This window comes from Mytilus californianus, unplaced genomic scaffold (assembly GCF_021869535.1).
Source record: "Mytilus californianus isolate M0D057914Y unplaced genomic scaffold, xbMytCali1.0.p SCAF_4, whole genome shotgun sequence".
Taxonomy (NCBI): domain Eukaryota; kingdom Metazoa; phylum Mollusca; class Bivalvia; order Mytilida; family Mytilidae; genus Mytilus; species Mytilus californianus.
Window position 1 is genome coordinate 44,212,353 of NW_026262690.1, and position 18,413 is coordinate 44,230,765.

Genomic DNA, 18,413 nt, shown 5'->3' on the forward strand with positions numbered 1-18,413 from the left:
TCATGTCTTTTTCACCTGATTTTTGTAGTTTGTTCTTATGTTTATTATTACACCCTTGTTCCAGGTAAGGGACAGGGATGAGCGTTCACTGACATGTTTAACCCCGCCCCATATTTATGTGCCAGTCCCAAGTCAGGAGCCTGTAATTCAGTGGTTGTCATTGGTTGCTGTATTCATATTTGTTTTGCGTTTTTTTGTTTTGTACATAAATCAAGCCGTTGGTTTTTTCGTTTGGAGTGTTTTACATTTTTTTTTCATTTCGGAACCTTTCATATACTAATATTTATTGGTTTAATATCAGAGAGTTTTTATTGGTATTTAGACAAGTGCAATTTTGAATTTTGTGTAACATCCTTTTTCCAGGTATATTTTTTTTTATAGATACTCCCGGAAGGTTAACCGTCACACGAATCCTATATTTAAGTAAGGAGATAAATTTGATAAATAGAATGTTAGATTATGGATGTACTATATATAGCTAAATTTGTGAAACAATTCAAAAGAGAAAACCAACGACAATTCAAAAGAGATAACCAACAATAATTCAAAATATAAAACCAACGGCCTGATTAATTACATTAAACGAAGATCAAACATTCATGGTCAATGTACGCCAAGTGATTGCAATAACGCAATCTGTCCCTTAAACCAAGTGAGCCAACAAACTGAGAAAAGCATCGTTGATATTATGAAATAAACATTCTTCAGAAACATTCAGCTTCTAATCTCACAAGATTGTAATTTATAGCTATCTTTTAAAATGCTAAAACTTCGAAGCAACGTCATTCATTTTATAATTACATGTACTAGTACTTGAGAGAGAAAAAGTTTAGAATCAAGTGTTGAAAGTAAAACAATTATAAACCACTTGACTCAGGGAAAGTTTGATAAAAATAGATTATGTGTGAGAGTATTTATTCTAAGTAATTAGGAAGCGGATATATTTACATTTTGTACAAGGAAATGATACATATCCAAGCTAGCCAGTGTGATGGTTGGACTATTGAATTATATTACATTTCTATTGGCATTCCATGTTACGTATTCAGAGGACAATTCCACAATACTGTTTTGTAACGGAATAAACGGTGGTTTCTGTTCAAAGGTAAGACATGTGTGTTGCAATGTAATGTCATTCATATCACACCCATATTTGTAAAGGATTAGCCATTTAATCAGTTTACTCAAACATACACTGCATTTAGTACTTAATCTGAAAATCTGAAAAGACAATCATAATATATTGAAGTGCCTTTCCTTATTAATCTTAATGTGGAATATTCTCGGGTTCTTTTATAGCTTGTATCGAAGGGAATATTTATAAAACAGCTAAAAATGATTTAATTAGGTTTAGACAGAACATACAAAATATACCAAACTGAGCTTTAACACAATACCTGAAACAAAGTACAATAAAGGGGTACGCAACAGATCAACTAAAACATGTCAAATACTAAACAGTCTGAGCAGAGTGGATAAAAAACGCTTCCATTGAAGGGGTGACAGGATAAGTATACAAAACAGTCTGAGCAGAGTGGATAAAGAACGCTTCCATTGAATAGGTGACAGGATAAATATACAAAACAGTCTGAGCAGAGTGGATCAAGAACGCTTCCATTGAAGGGGTGACAGGATAAATATACAAAACAGTCTGAGCAGAGTGGATAAAGAACGTTTCCATTGAAAAGGTGACAGGATAAATATACAAAACAGTCTGAGCAGAGTGGATAAAGAACGCTTCCATTGAAGAGGTGACAGGATAAATATACAAAACAGTCTGAGCAGAGTGGATAAAGAACGCTTCCATTGAAAAGGTGACAGGATAAATATACAAAACAGTCTGAGCAGAGTGGATAAAGAACGCTTCCATTGAAGAGGTGACAGGATAATTATACAAAACAGTCTGAGCAGAGTGGATAAAGAACGCTTCCATTGAAGAGGTGACAGGATAAATATAAAAAACAGTCTAAGCAGAGTGGATAAAGAACGCTTCCATTGAAAAGGTGACAGGATAAATATACAAAACAGTCTGAGCAGAGTGGATAAAGAACGCTTCCATTGAAAAGGTGACAGGATAAATATACAAAACAGTCTGAGCAGAGTGGATAAAGAACGCTTCCATTGAATAGGTGACACTATATATATACAAAACAGTCTGAGCAGAGTGGATAAAGAACGCTTCCATTGAATAGGTGACAGGATAAATATACAAAACAGTCTGAGCAGAGTGGATAAAGAACGCTTCCATTGAAAAGGTGACAGGATAAATATACAAAACAGTCTGAGCAGGGTGGATTAAGAACGCTTCCAGTGAAGGGGTGACATGATATATATACTAAACAGTCTGAGCAGAGTGGATAAAGAACGCTTCCATTGAAAAGGTGACAGGATATATATACTAAACAGTCTGAGTAGAGTGGATAAAGAACGCTTCCATTGAAAAGGTGACAGGATAAATATACAAAACAGTCTGAGCAGAGTGGATAAAGAACGCTTCCATTGAAGAGGTGACAGGATATATATACTAAACAGTCTGAGTAGAGTGGATAAAGAACGCTTCCATTGAAGAGGTGACAGGATAAATATACAAAACAGTCTGAGCAGAGTGGATCAAGAACGCTTCCATTGAAGAGGTGACAGGATAAATATACAAAACAGTCTGAGCAGAGTGGATCAAGAACGCTTCCATTGAATAGGTGACAGGATAAATATACAAAACAGTCTGAGCAGAGTGGATAAAGAACGCTTCAATTGAAGAGGTGACAGGATAAATATACAAAACAGTCTGAGCAGAGTGGATAAAGAACGCTTCCATTGAAGAGGTGACAGGATCAATATACAAACCAGTCTGAGCAGAGTGGATAAAGAACGCTTCCATTGAAGAGGTGACAGGATAAATATACAAAACAGTCTGAGCAGAGTGGATCAAGAACGCTTCCATTGAATAGGTGACAGGAAAAATATACAAAACAGTCTGAGCAGAGTGGATAAAGAACGCTTCCATTGAATAGGTGACACTATATATATACAAAACAGTCTGAGCAGAGTGGATACAGAATGCTTCCATTGAATAGGTGACAGGATAAATATACAAAACAGTCTGAACTAGGTGACAGGATAAATATACAAAACAGTCTGAGCAGAGTGGATCAAGAACGCTTCCATTGAATAGGTGACAGGATAAATATACAAAACAGTCTGAGCAGAGTGGATAAAGAACGCTTCCATTGAATAGGTGACACTATATATATACAAAACAGTCTGAGCAGAGTGGATAAAGAACGCTTCCATTGAAGAGGTGACAGGATAAATATACAAAACAGTCTGAGTAGAGTGGATAAAGAACGCTTCCATTGAAGAGGTGACAGGATAAATATAAAAAACAGTCTGAGCAGAGTGGATAAAGAACGCTTCCATTGAAAAGGTGACAGGATAAATATACAAAACAGTCTGAGCAGAGTGGATAAAGAACGCTTCCATTGAATAGGTGACACTATATATATACAAAACAGTCTGAGCAGAGTGGATAAAGAATGCTTCCATTGAATAGGTGACAGGATAAATATACAAAACAGTCTGAACTAGGTGACAGGATAAATATACAAAACAGTCTGAGCAGAGTGGATCAAGAACGCTTCCATTGAATAGGTGACAGGATAAATATACAAAACAGTCTGAGCAGAGTGGATAAAGAACGCTTCCATTGAATAGGTGACACTATATATATACAAAACAGTCTGAGCAGAGTGGATAAAGAACGCTTCCATTGAAGAGGTGACAGGATAAATATACAAAACAGTCTGAGCAGAGTGGATCAAGAACGCTTCCATTGAATAGGCGACAGGATAAATATACAAAACAGTCTGAGTAGAGTGGATAAAGAACGCTTCCATTGAATAGGTGACACTATATATATACAAAACAGTCTGAGCAGAGTGGATCAAGAACGCTTCCATTGAATAGGTGACAGGATAAATATACAAAACAGTCTGAGCAGAGTGGATAAAAAACGCTTCCATTGAATAGGTGACAGGATACATATACAAAACAGTCTGAGCAGAGTGGATAAAGAACGCTTCCATTGAAAAGGTGACAGGATAAATATACAAAACAGTCTGAGCAGAGTGGATAAAGAACACTTCCATTGAAGGGGTGACAGGATATATATATACTAAACAGTCTGAGCAGAGTGGATAAACAACGCTTCCATTGAATAGGTGACACTATATATATACAAAACTGTCTGAGCAGAGTGGATAAAGAACGCTTCCATTGAAAAGGTGACAGGATAAATATACAAAACAGTCTGAGCAGAGTGGATAAAAAAACGCTTCCATTGAAAAGGTGACAGGATAAATATACAAAACAGTCTGAGCAGAGTGGATAAAGAACGCTTCCATTGAATAGGTGACAGGATAAATATACAAAACAGTCTGAGCAGAGTGGATAAAGAACGCTTCCATTGAATAGGTGACACTATATATATACAAAACAGGCAGAGAAAAATTGTCATAGTAGAGTTATTTAGAAATACTGAATACACATAATCGTTTTTCAGAATAGTTTAAACAGGCAAATTATATTAAATAAAGAATGAAGTCTATAGGAAGAATAACTTCTTAAACTGATAACACCATTGGGGTAGTAACCATGGCAACAGACTGATTGAAAGGCACAATATAGATAGGGGATAGAATAGTTCCGTCATTAAAACGTCTAAGATTAAAACAAAAACAAAAAAACTACAATCTTTCAAAAGTTTTTTCCAACAGTATAAACATAAAAAAAAAATATTAAGTAACTTTTTTGCGGGCGAACTTTTTTTAAATGTTTCAAAATAAAAATAAAAATCTCAGCACAACATAAAAATTAAGCAAGTATTTAAACAATTAAAAGTACATTTACTACTTGTAATATATATTTTATTTATCAACATCAAGCACATTTGCAAGCATCCCATTCCCTTTCAATAATATCGAATTTTTAAAATTGCATGAAATTGTGAATAAATGTACGTGATATATCTTCTGAATCCCTATTTTTTGTTTACCAAATTATATAATTTGAGTTTGATCCTTACATAAAGTTTTATATTATTCATGCTTGGAAGGAAATGTTCTTCAGATATAACATCCTTATTGCCAATGTTAGTTGCAATGATTTACAAAATAATTATTAACCTCGAGAAATCTCCTTTGTCATTGTAATGATTTTGTTTTCTGGAAGTGGGTCCCCCAGATTGATTCACTTTTTAAAACTTATTTTAAAAACTGTTCTTCTACTGACTATGCATACATTATTTACCAGTAGTCTTGAACAACAACAATACTTCATTCTCTAAAAACCAATACCATCAAAGGTACAGAGAATGACATGCAAACACAATATACAAATAATACATAGTATGGTAGAGGTGAGTTAACATTGTTGTAGTATTAGATAGAATTTGAAAAAAAAACAACAGAAAAAAAAAAAAACATTGAATCTAATGATATCAATCATAACTCCTCTGCAGTCGTTGGTATATCTACGAACCAGCTGTAGGAAATGTGTCAACTTAAAAAATGTTACATGATTTTTAATGATTAAAGACCACAGGAATGTTATTGTAAAATGAATCATGTACTTCAATGAATTAATTGGTATCGATACTAAATAGTTTTTTTTCTGTTGTAAGAGCTCTTTAGAGCTGATATTAGGTTTTGTATTGTATATCTGTGCCGATTCTTCATAAAATTTACTTACCCTTTTACTTAATAAGTGTAATCTTGGAACCTGACAATAGAAACATTACATCAACCGTGACTTCATTAATTGATGGGACAACTCTCCACAAGAGACAAAGTGCCTAAGCACTTTATATCTGGTGAACAAGTATGGATGGTGTTTTCTTCATTTTGTGTAGTATCTTAAGATATCTTTTCAAACTAAATGTAACCTTTGACATTTTTTAATAAGACCTACACTGTAAATCTAAGTGTTAATAAATAGAACACTGCTTGAACGCTTTTTTGTAACACTTTTTGAACGTGTAATGGTGTTCCAAATGTTTACACTAGTGTTCATCAATTGAATGTGTGGTGTTCAGTTTTTAATGCCTTTGTGTTTCATTTTTGAACACTTGATGTTAGAGTTCTTAACACTTAGTGTTCAACGATTTAACGTGTCCGAATGTTCAAAATCTTAATACGTCGACGCGTTCAACAGCCATGTAACACTTTTTGAACACATAAAAGATGTTTAAAGCCAAAGTGTTAAGATTCAGAACACCAGACGTTAACTTTCAGAACAGTTGACATAAGTGTTCAAAGTGATGGTGTTCAAATGTGGAACATGTTCTATTTTCAAGCGTACATAATTTTCCATAAGTACTCAACTTAAATAAACTGTTATAAAAACTATATTCAATCAGGCAAAATATAACAATAAAACATATTTTAACAAGTAATTCTTTATGTAATCAAATGAGCATATTATATGTAAGAAAAGTACACCAGATACCTTATGATATCACAAGTAACAGTCAGTGAAATCACATACATAATGTTTTTAAACTGACTTAATATATATCACAAATAATGATTTTCCCCTAAATGACTAGATAGTTGCAACATCATTTGTATCCTAACCAAAAAAGCATGTCAATGTGATAAGTAGATAGTTTATGATATAGGTATTTGTCACAATGAAAGTTTAAAAGTTTGCAAATTCCAACAGTTCTTGTACGATCACATACAATGTACGCTCCACTTTTCAGTGCATCTTCACTTAAAGCTATCAACTGGGTGGCATTTTATGTGGTGTTATCAACTTCCAATGTCAAAATCTTCCACATCAAGGAATGTCTATGAGCCTATATATCCTGCAAAATAAAATTAAAAATTAATAGAAGAGAGATTTTCATAAAGCATCAAATTATGCAATGCTTGTTATGCTTAATGTCGATATATACTAGTGTACAAATTGATATTCTATAGCAATGAAATGCAAGTTTTGACATTATAAATTACAAAAGTCGATTTCTTGACCTAAGGTGAACAGATAGAAATGATGCACCCACATAAGCTATTAATATACATATATTGTCATACCTTTTTTCGAAATCTTTCTTTTTTCCACCACTTTATAGCATGCAGAAATGACCTTTTTGGGATTATTGGCTACCGGTTCCTAATTCAAACATTTTAATCTAACGATTCCTGCAAATAAAATAAAAAATGCATTTTTAAGTCAAAAATGGTGTTCCAAATGTTTGCACTAGTGTTCATCAATTGAATGTGTGGTGTTCAGTTTTTAATGCCTTTGTGTTTCATTTTTGAACACTTGATGTTAGAGTTCTTAACACTTAGTGTTCATCAATTGAATGTGTGGTGTTCAGTTTTTAATGCCTTTGTATTTCATTTGTTAACACTTGATGTTAGAGTTCTTAACACTTGGTGTTCAGCTAATGTATGTGGATGTCGAAAATCATCATTTATTCTGTATAACAGACAGACTGTTTATTCATCAGTTTAGGAAATCATCAGAACAAAGCTGACAGTTATTTACGTTTATATCTAAAGCCCGTTTTTTAATTCGTCTTTTATGTTGAATAATGAAAATTTGGATATAACAGTTATGAATATTTGACAAATATATATCTGGCATGAGAAAATAACAAGGAAGCCATCGAACTACCTATGGAGATTATTCTAACTTGTTACGTACTTCTTTTGTGTTCATATGGGATAGAAGTCCCTTCTCCAGTTCTCTTTCTTATGTGTATCCATTCTTCGTTTAACCGCCTAAATCGCCAGCCGATATCTGTTTCCGGTATTTGGTATCCTGGTATATTTTTTTTAACACGAGGTGTTCAAAATTTCGAGCAATTTGAACACTGATTAAACATGTAATGTTAAAAAAATGAACGGATCATGAAATAAGATAAACATCGACATATTTTTATTACGATATTATCATAACAGGCCTCATTGATATGCATAATTATGTCACTTATAAGTAAAACTAGTATATATAAATAAATAATAAAATAAATTCATAAACTATACATATATGCCTGCTTGGAAGTTTAATATTTCACAATTACTAAAATATTAGCCAAAAATTCACAAGATCATCATCCTGCGTATACATTCATATTTTTTAAAGAATTTCTTTTTGAATTTGCCAATTGGAAGGATAGAAAATCGGACAAACGACTATCTTCTTTTTTAGATCAGAATTTGAACACCGGTGTTCACTGCGTCTAAACACACATGTTAATATTTTTAACACAAACGTTAAAACTTTGAACACGTCTCTAAGCATGAACATATGACGTTAAAATATTGAACATTCGGTGTACAAATTTTGAACGCGTCCGGACGCGTCAGGCGTCAGGCGTCAGGTATATTTACAGTGTACAAACTATTATCTTTTCAGGTTTTACAGCCAGTGGAACCTTTTAATTCAAGTAAAGTGGCGATTCTAGACAACAAACTCAGTTCGGTGACATGTCCTCCAGATGGCATGAAACTTGTTCTGTTCGAATGTACATCTTGGGATAGATGTGACTGCAATACAACCCTGGAAGTCTATGAACAATGTTTTGGTAATAAGTTATTTTGCAACGAACTAGTCACTTCATATAGTACATTTACGTACAAATGCAACAAAGAATTGCAATTATATTGTCCATCTCATACAATCTCGACATACAAATCAACATCGAGAAAGTCGTCGACATCAACAACAACTATTTCTTCGTCTGACCATTTCAGGAATACGACGAGTAAACAAACCTCCACGCAAACTTCTCAGTCAACAAAAACAAAGATATCCACGACATTAACAACCATATCAAAAGAATTAACAACGGTGTCAAAAGAATCATTACCTACACATATTCCTGAGCCAAAGTACCCAAAAGAAGAACAGAAGACAAAAGATGCCGTGAATGCAGTAGTGATCTTTAGTATTTTATGCGTTGTTGGAGCTACTGGTGGGTATGTTCATTAGATAGTCAACTCTTTAAAGAATGCATCCTAAACTTTAACCATGAACAAGTACCCAGGGAATGTTTACAACAACAAGGGTTGTATTCTACATTTACAAAGATGATGCAATACAGATATTGTTTTATATCCTTTTTATCATACTAGTACGTCCCTGGCTCTCCTAAGCTTTCCCGGTAAAGATAGTTTCGGAAATATTCATGAAATACAACAAAATCGGTATCACAAGATTGTGTTGTATATATATAAGGAATGGAGCCTAATACACACGTTGAAGTCTCTTTAAAATTTGTCCATGTTGGATACTAAAAAAACAGTAATAATAAAGTATCGGATCAGACACAATTGATCGATCTGTTGATTGATTGCTACTTTTCATTGGCAAATATTACATGCAAAATCAGGACAAGGGCAAGAAACGATAAAGTAATATCAATATCTGAAGAGCTTCGATGATTTTTCATATATTGCACAGGTATATAATCATTTTAAAAGGTGAATGGTATTTTCGGGACGTAATGATTTCTGTCATACATGTTGACTGCTCGTCAATTACCATATACCTATTTGTTATATCAAAGTGAGGTTCCGTGTTTGTTATATCAAAGTGAGGTTACATGTTTGTTTTACCAAAGTGAGATTACATGTTTGTTACATCAAAGTGAGGTGACATGTTTGTTATATCAAAGTGAGGTTACATGTTTGTTATATCAAAGTGAGGTTACATGTTTGTTATATCAAAGTGAGGTTACATGTTTTGTTATATCAAAGTGAGGCTACATGTTTGTTATATCAAAGTGAAGTTACATGTTTGTTACATCAAAGTGAGGTGACATGTTTGTTATATCACGCATCAAAGTGAAGTTACATTTTTGTTATATCAAAGTGAGGTTAACTTTATGTAACACTCAGATAATTAACTTTATATAACATCAACATTTTTGTTTAACCAAATTGAAGTTCCTATTTATATACCAAATTGAAGTTCCTTTTTCATATACCAAATTGAAGTTCCTTTTTTATACACCAAATTGACGTTTATTTTTTGTTACACAAAAAATTAAATTACCTTTTTGTTACATGTATATCAAAGTGAAGTTACCTTTTTTTATAGCAAGAGAGGTTTCCTTTATATTACACTAAGTGAAGCCACCTTTATATAACATCAGAGTGACTTTACCTTTTTGATACACAAAAGCGAAGTTACCTTTTGTTACACGAGGTGAATTTTACCTTTTTGCTTGTTTTATACCTAAATGAATTTCCATTTTATCACACAATAAGTAAAGGTCCCTTTACGTTATACCAAAGCAAAGTTATTTAGTTGTAATACTAGTACTAATTTAAAGTTAAGTTACCTTTTTGCTACACAAAAGTGAAGTTATCTCTTTTTATTATTCCTAAGCCAGTAGAATTACCTTTTTGTTATAGCAAAGTGAAGTAATCTTAAAATATTGCACCAAAGTGAAGTTACCTTTTTGTTACACCAATGTGAATTTACAAAGTGTGGATCGTTTGTGTTATAACGAAGAGAACTAAGCTACTATTTTTGCTACACAAAAATGAAGCTAATTCTATGTTATACCAAAGTAAGGTTTCAGTTTTTATATCAAAATGATGTTCCAATTTGCTTCATCAAGGTGAAATTACCGTTTGCTACCTTAATGTTACGTTGAATTCTGTCATTTTTGTTATATCTCGGTAAAGTTTAACTTTTTGTTATAAAAAGAGCGAAGTTACTTTTTGTTATAAAAAGAGCGAAGTTACTTTTTGTTATAAAAAGTGTGAAGTTACTTTTTGCTATATTAAAGTGAAGTCTAATCTTACTTTTATAGAATCTGTTTTTACAAAAATAGAAGACGAAGAAGTAGCCAAATACAGAAGGAACATGGGGTAACTTAACATTTATTGTACACCGTGTTAAAAAAAAAGGATGAATGTTATCGATAGCATGCAAGTGTCCAATAAAAAGAAAGTGAAAGATTGAATTACTATCTGGATACCCCGGTGGTTTCGTGGTGCGGGAGGTCGTGGGTTCGATATCTGGCCGGGGAAAAAACCAAAGACATGATCATTAGTTTTTACTGTTTCACCGCGAAACAAGCGGCATTTTGGGATAAGAACAAAGTCTTGACGGTCCAGAGTCAGAATCTATTCGTGTGTCCCGTTATGGTGGCATGTCTTTCTGTGGACTGAAATTAACAAGTTCAAATTCCGGCTCAGCGTATCGTTCTAGTACAAAACAGGGTTCATAATTCATATGCATATCACATTAACATATTCTCGTCTTTAATTATATGCATTTCACTTGCTCCTGAGTGTTTAAGGGTGTATTCTTCTGACGTTTCGGTCTCGTTGAAATCTCGTTCTTGAATTATTTCCAAAACATCTGATATAAGTGGAAAATATCAATGAATTTAAAAAAAATATTATAATTAAACTTAACTCTGTGAAAAAATTGTGTATTTACAATAAGTAGTTTTTGAGCAAAAAAAATTTCAAATTTTATAACCAATCAAGTCAGTCTCTTTAGCCAAAATGTTGAGATAATGGGTGAGGGGTATAAGAAATGATTTTACCAGAAACATGTACATCCCATGTCAATTTTTTCTTTTAAAATTTCTTTGATATGTTTTTTTTCAATCATTTATAAACAAAGAAGTTGAAATAATATGCTTTTTGTTCTAAAAAAAGAGAAAAATCCAAAATTGACAAAATTGACAGCATGGCAAATTTGACACGAAAAAGCAACAAAATTTTATAAAACTTTGTTATATTAACACCTACCTATAGTTTTTTTAAGTTAAATTTATTCAGATTGGTCCACTTCATCTTTAGTGAAAGTATGAAAAAAAGTTTAATTGTGAAACTGTGATTTTTTTTATGATAATAGCCCAAAAATGGGTAAAAATTGATGAAAAATGGGAAAATCATCAAAATTGGGTACTTTCAAATGGCCGTAGCAAAAAAAGAAGTGCACACCATATGATTTTTTTCTTCACCAATTATATTTTACAGTCATATAAACCCTAAAATCAGGTTATGAAAAAAAGTTTAATTCTAGAAATTTTTGGCTCCTCAGAGGTGTACATCCTTAACAGCCACCCATCATTATCATCGGGAAGTTCTTGATTAAGTATTCTACTTATGGTCGTATATGTAAGAAGATTAAATTTGATACTTATACATAACATAAATACTTCACATAAACAATAACATTTTGATATTTTTATGATACATGAAACTCTACTGAGTGTGGTAATGAATAGGGAAACACCTAATTCAGTGTAATTTTGCGGATCTGATTCATTCGATATATTCATATACTCATTTCAGAATGATATGACTCCACCCAATGGAACATTCACATACACTGACGAAAACCACGAGCATGGAGGAAATACAAAGAACAACACTCATGAACTTCAGTGTCAACAGTCCTGTGATTCTGGCGTTGTGTGCAATGTAGAAATAAATCACTACGAATAGAATATACAAACATAAACTATTTTAACATGCCTTTTAATCGTTACTTTAATGTTATATCAAAGAAAAGTTTCATTTTTGTTAAATAAAAGTTATTGCTTTACCTTTTGCTACATCACAGTGTGCTAGTTTGCATTTAAAAAAAATCGGGTAAACACATAATGCTTTACGAATATTACGCAGCTTCCAGCAAATTTATGATGATTCTGAACATAGTGTGGTTCATTAAAATCAAGAGTGCCAAAAGTCACAAATGGTCCCACAAATAATACAAATGGTCCCACAAATAAAACAAATGGTCCCACAAATAATACAAATTCTCAAGCAACGAAAGACAAACTTTATTTCCGAGAATTGTCAAAGCATAAAAAAATGATATATCTGAAAGTTAATGAACTGATCAGTAAAATAGAACAGCATCAAACTGAGCAGTCAACTAACTAAATATGATGCAAATAATGGATTCGTCGTTGGAACTATTTCAAGAAACTGGAAGTTCTAAACTATAAACGACAACTTTTCAAAATGGACACTTTTTGAGGCACAAAAGTAAGCATCTGTTTGTTGCTCTAAAAAGAACATCAGATGTCAACATTTGTTATAATGATCTTTCGTTTCTGCACGAAATATTTGCCTCTGTACTTCATGCCATCAACAGTCTGTCAACCCAAATGATCTTGTTACCCCTTGGGATCTCTTCCAAATCTCATAAATTCAACTTTTGTCTGTATTTACCTTGATACAGCATTGTATCTGACGACTACATCGTCAAACAACATATCCGTTGTTGAAAAGATACTAATAAAAGAAATTTAAGGAACTTGATAATGATATCTCATGATTATACTCTTCAAACGCTGTCTACAATCCCTATTTTTGCCGATTTATATCCAACAACATACTGGAGATAAAAAAAAAAACCTACAGATACAGCTTCTTCCTTTACGACATAGACCAACTCATTATTAGACCCTATGACAATCACAAATGAAATTTATTTACTTCTTTATGGGGAAAAAAACCATCGCCATTGCGGATGTGATGTAAATTTGAAACATACAACATACAAATACACGTACTAACTACTAAATAACCAGACCTTCTAAATTGTCTTCAAACGTCTGACCTGTAAGTTAAAATGTTTATGAGTCGTCTCTTTCCTTGAAATATCATCGGATGGCACAAAACAAAATTCACAAATATTGTCTCGAAAGTGCAGATGAGACATATTGATCTTTAGTTTAGATTTTTAAGGTAATGCTGATAATTTAACATATTTTCTTGTAAATAAAATTATTTAAGGTTTGCATACGTCATTAGTTTCATTATCCCACCGTTTATGTTTATTTGTTGTCCCTGACTTTCCCTGGCATGAATTATGACGATTTGCGAGTCTCGTGAAATGTCTAGCAATAATCGCTTAACTCATTGAGCTTTTCTGGATATTTTGAGACTGCTTTACCCATATATTTATGCCGAAAATTCCTGTAAAAAGTCGACCTTAGATTTACAGGATGGGGTCAAAAGTGTATTACCAACTTATAAAAAATTCATAGATACTAGGCTTAAAAATTTTGTAAACCAGAAGCGTATTTCGTCTTCAAAAGACTCATCGGTGACGCTGAAAAAAGTTAAAAAGGCAAATAAAGTACGAAGATGAAGAGCATTGAGGACCCAAAATTCCGAAAGGTAAAGACAGACAAAAGAAGTTTTGGGTATTTCATTGTAAATATAGGTGAACCAAACAGTAATTCATTTTTTGTTGAAAATAAATAAAAAAATATAAAAAATATGTGTTTTTTTGGTTGTTCAGTATATTCCGATTTCCAGCATAAATTAACATTTTTAGATATCTTCATGCGTCATACTAGGTTAACATTTTTCTTAATTTCAGAACAACATGCTTTTAAGTGAATTGTCTTGGTAAATGGTCAGAAGCGGATCCAGGATTTAGAAAAAGGGGGAGAGGGCAAACTAGGAACGTTAAGAGTACGACCTTTAAAAAGTCTGTGCATTTACCATATATGTAGCTCCATAAGGGAGCCTGACCCCTACACCCCCCCCCCCCCTTAAATCCTCCACTGACGATGACAAGTTGCATTTGCATGTTTATTTCGCACAACAGTTTGAAATATGTATTTTTTATATTTATGTACGAGTGTGGTTTCAAAATACGGTAAATTTAGTATGGATACCGACATAAAACCATTGATTTTGTAACCTTTTTCAATGAAGAGATTCTTTCTATTGTTCTCGCTTCGCCAGTTTGCCCACTGATATCATTTCAAAAACTACAATTAAACACCTTACAAATTGGTCTAATAAAGGGAAACCTTTAAAAATCTCTGGTCAGATCTGGACTATGAGGTACCGACCTTTACACCTTCCAATATAGAAAAAAAACCCGTAATCACCAAAAACAGAGATGGACAAACCATGGACTTAGGTAATTCAAAAGAGTAAGCCGTGATTGTCTCTAATTATACGGCTATCAAGGTTTTATTCATGTCAACTCAGTGAAATATAATTGAAAGAAAATGATGTCATCATAGGAAAAGAATTGTTTATTGTAACAATTAAAGTCATAATGAAGACCATTGAACTTATAAAGAGAAGAAACCAACATGGGAACAAACCTATTTGTCAGCTTTATTACTATACATGTAAAAATACTTTAAAAAGTTTAGTATACAATTATTTTGCTCCTTGTACATCTCAATATGATGTACTTCCAATATTAAAAGATTCAATTCACTTTTTATCGTTAGGACGGTGCGCTGTATTCAACCTGAAACTAAGTGTTACAGAGTACCGGTAATTATTGGTGACACAGGAAATATAAAGACGGGTAGTTTATTCTAATGTACCCATCCTCGTCTCAACATTTCTGTATAAGCTGAACAATTCAGCATATGCTAAATTTATTTTAGCATATGCTTTATTTTAGCATATGCTTAAATCATTAAAGGGTATGCTTAAATATGCTAAAATCATTTCAGCATAAGCTTAAATGATTTTAGCATATTCTAAAATCGATAATTATGACCCTGATTCCGCGCCATATGAATAACAAAATATATACACACATACAAACACAATTTTAAAAATACACTGCACTGGCAAAAGCTGTTATTTGGAAGAAGGTTAGTTATTTAATTTACAGTGTAATATATGATATTCAAAAGACAATAAAAACATAGTTCAGGTTCCATCTACTATTTTTTGTTTTATTAAAGACTACAAGTATTAATTTTGAATTTTTATATGTCTAAGATTCGTTGCTTATACTTATTTTGATAGATATAAAAGAAAAAAAAAAGATCTCGATGAAATTATAAGCTTGTTTTTCGTGGTCAATAAGGTGGGTTTCAAAAACAAAACTTCTATATATTTCAATTCTGTGTATTGATAGTTTTTTGTCAATTTTCCATGTTGTACCGAAAAATAGCTTTAAAAATTATTTTTAAAGGTTATAAAAATAACCACAAGAAAAGTAAGTCTAAAACAGCATAATGATCAGTATTTTTTCTTTCTTATAAAACCAACATCAAGTAATTCCCTCGCATATTGTTTAACTTTTGTCAATTTATTTTTAGTTACAGGGACGTACATTTACGATATACCCGGCATCATCATATTAATTTCTGTCCTGTTAGCTGTTTTGTCTATCCTGTTAGCTGTTTTGTCTATCATGTTAGCTGTTTTGTCTATCCTGTTACCTGTTTTGTCTATCCTGTTAGCTGTTTTGTCTATCCTGTTATCCTGTTACCTGTTTTGTCTATCTTTGTCTATCCTGTTAGCTGTTTTGTCTATCCTGTTAGCTGTTTTGTCTATCCTGTTACCTGTTTTGTCTATCATGTTAGCTGTTTTGTCTATCATGTTAGCTGTTTTGTCTATCCTGTTAGCTGTTTTGTCTATCCTGTTAGCTGTTTTGTCTATCCTGTTAGCTGTTTTGTCTATCCTGTTACCTGTTTTGTCTATCATGTTAGCTGTTTTGTCTATCCTGTTACCTGTTTTGTCTATCCTGTTTTGTCTATCCTGTTACCTGTTTTGTCTATCCTGTTACCTGTTTTGTCTATCCTGTTACCGATAGCAGTATTGCATTTTATGTATGGAAAGTTGCGAAGGTGAAGACGTTGTAACATTTAAATAAGTTTAAATAACCAAACATTTCAAGTAAAAAATATGTAGGTAATTATATACTTCTTGGTGACGTGTCAGTAAAAAATTGTCTATCCTGTTACTGTAACCATAGAATTTAGACATGTCAGGATAGACAAATTTCTTTATTTATGAATGCTGTAGTGAAATAACTACTCCCTTTTATGCAGTGCTATTATTGTGCTTCTGTCGTCTTGGGTTTCCAACACGTGATTACAAGTATATGTTGTCTTTAATAAATTTGTTGGTAATACCCCCATCACACTAGGACCACGATCCCGTTACGACCTCAAAAATTATGAAAAATTTTGGAAGATCGTAGTGGTCGTAGTAAGGACGTGTCAAGGTCTTCATGATCGTGGAAGTCTACGACCAACTTTGAAGAGGTTCAAAACATTCGTAGTGCATTCGTGGCCAAAACTAGTCATAGTAGAAGCGTATGAAGGTCGTAGTAAGGACATAGTAAGATCGGGATGGGCGTAGATGTATCGTATTGGAATCGTGGTGCAATCGGGAAGCCAATGGAAAAGATTTCGCTGCGACCTTACAACGATTTCACTGCGACTATCCCGATTTAACTACGTCTTTATTACGCTTCTACTACGATATTGATACGATTATACTACGACGAGGAAGACAAAAGTACGCTGCTGCTACGCGCTTGCCGTCCTAAGTACGACCTTACTACGATACTATTACGTCCTAACCACGATAATTGCACGACCCCATTCTGTTGATATAAAAAAAAAACAAATGCAATAACGTCTATCTTTAGTTCAACCATGGATACACATGAGCAAAACCTACTTCTGCAATCCTTAAATCAGCTGCTGTATCGATATCGATTTGGCTGATCAGGCTACACTTTTAGTTATAAGAAGAAGGAAAAGACATACTAGACAGCGTAGGTCATTTCGGGTGCGCCCTTGGCTTTCTGTTGAAAGAAGACTCCAGTTTGGGCATTACGACCGACTTATAAAAGAATTAAGGATGGAGGCTCAACAGTCATTCTTTAATTTTTAAGGATGCCTCCAGAAATTTGAACAGAGTAAGTCCTCGAATTCAGAAGACAGACACCCGATTCAGAAAGGCATTAGAACCCGGTCTGAAAGTTGCTATTACCCTTTGGCGCTTAGCTTCTGGCGATGGGTATCCAACCCTTCAGTACGATTTCAGAGTCGCGCGCAATACTATAAGTACTTTTATTCCTGCTGTTTGCCAGGCAATTGTACAGGAATATAAAGATAAAGTTATTTCCTGTCCAACAGCCCTGACATCAATCTGTGATTCAATGGTGGATTCTGGGACTGCAGATTCAACTGCAGCAGTAGACTCCTCATCCGAACCCGTCATATTTGTTATATTTTGGATTAAACTAAGGGATTGACCCCTTCCTCTACCTTAACCTCTACTTTTAGCACCACCACCTCTAAGTGTTGTGATACCCTTTTTCACAACTGGTGTGTACAATGGGAAAGTCAAGATTTTTATAGGGACGAAGAGCGCAGTAACAACGTAGTTAAAACGTAGAGAAGTCGTGTTTCGATCGTAGTAGACTTGTATTGAGATCTTAATGCGATCGGGAAGGTCTATGTAGAAGCGTACATAGATCGTATAAGTCGTGGTAAGGTCTTATTAGACGTAGCAAGAGCGTGACCAGATCGTAACTAGAACGTGTTACTATCGTAGCGGCATCGTAGCAGGATCTTATCAGGATCATAGCAAGGTCTTGGTATGAACGTGAAAACTATGAAATATTGCATATGCAAGCCG

At 33.4% G+C, this 18,413-nt stretch overlaps 1 protein-coding gene across 2 annotated transcripts; it reads left to right on the plus strand.

Moving 5' to 3' along the window:
* The first annotated feature begins 819 nt into the window (after positions 1–819).
* Positions 820–13,786, plus strand: LOC127738070 (uncharacterized). Of its 2 annotated transcripts, none has more exons than XM_052249150.1 (4): positions 820–1,105; positions 8,422–8,980; positions 10,829–10,886; positions 12,330–13,786. In XM_052249150.1, exons 1-4 carry the CDS (start codon positions 992–994, stop codon positions 12,337–12,339), a joined length of 741 nt encoding a protein of 246 aa, XP_052105110.1. In that variant the 5' UTR covers positions 820–991; the 3' UTR covers positions 12,340–13,786. The 2 variants fall into 2 exon arrangements, with proteins under 2 accessions (XP_052105110.1, XP_052105109.1); XM_052249149.1 differs by having other exon boundaries at positions 829–1,105; positions 8,422–8,984.
* Positions 13,787–18,413: the final 4,627 nt, after the last annotated feature.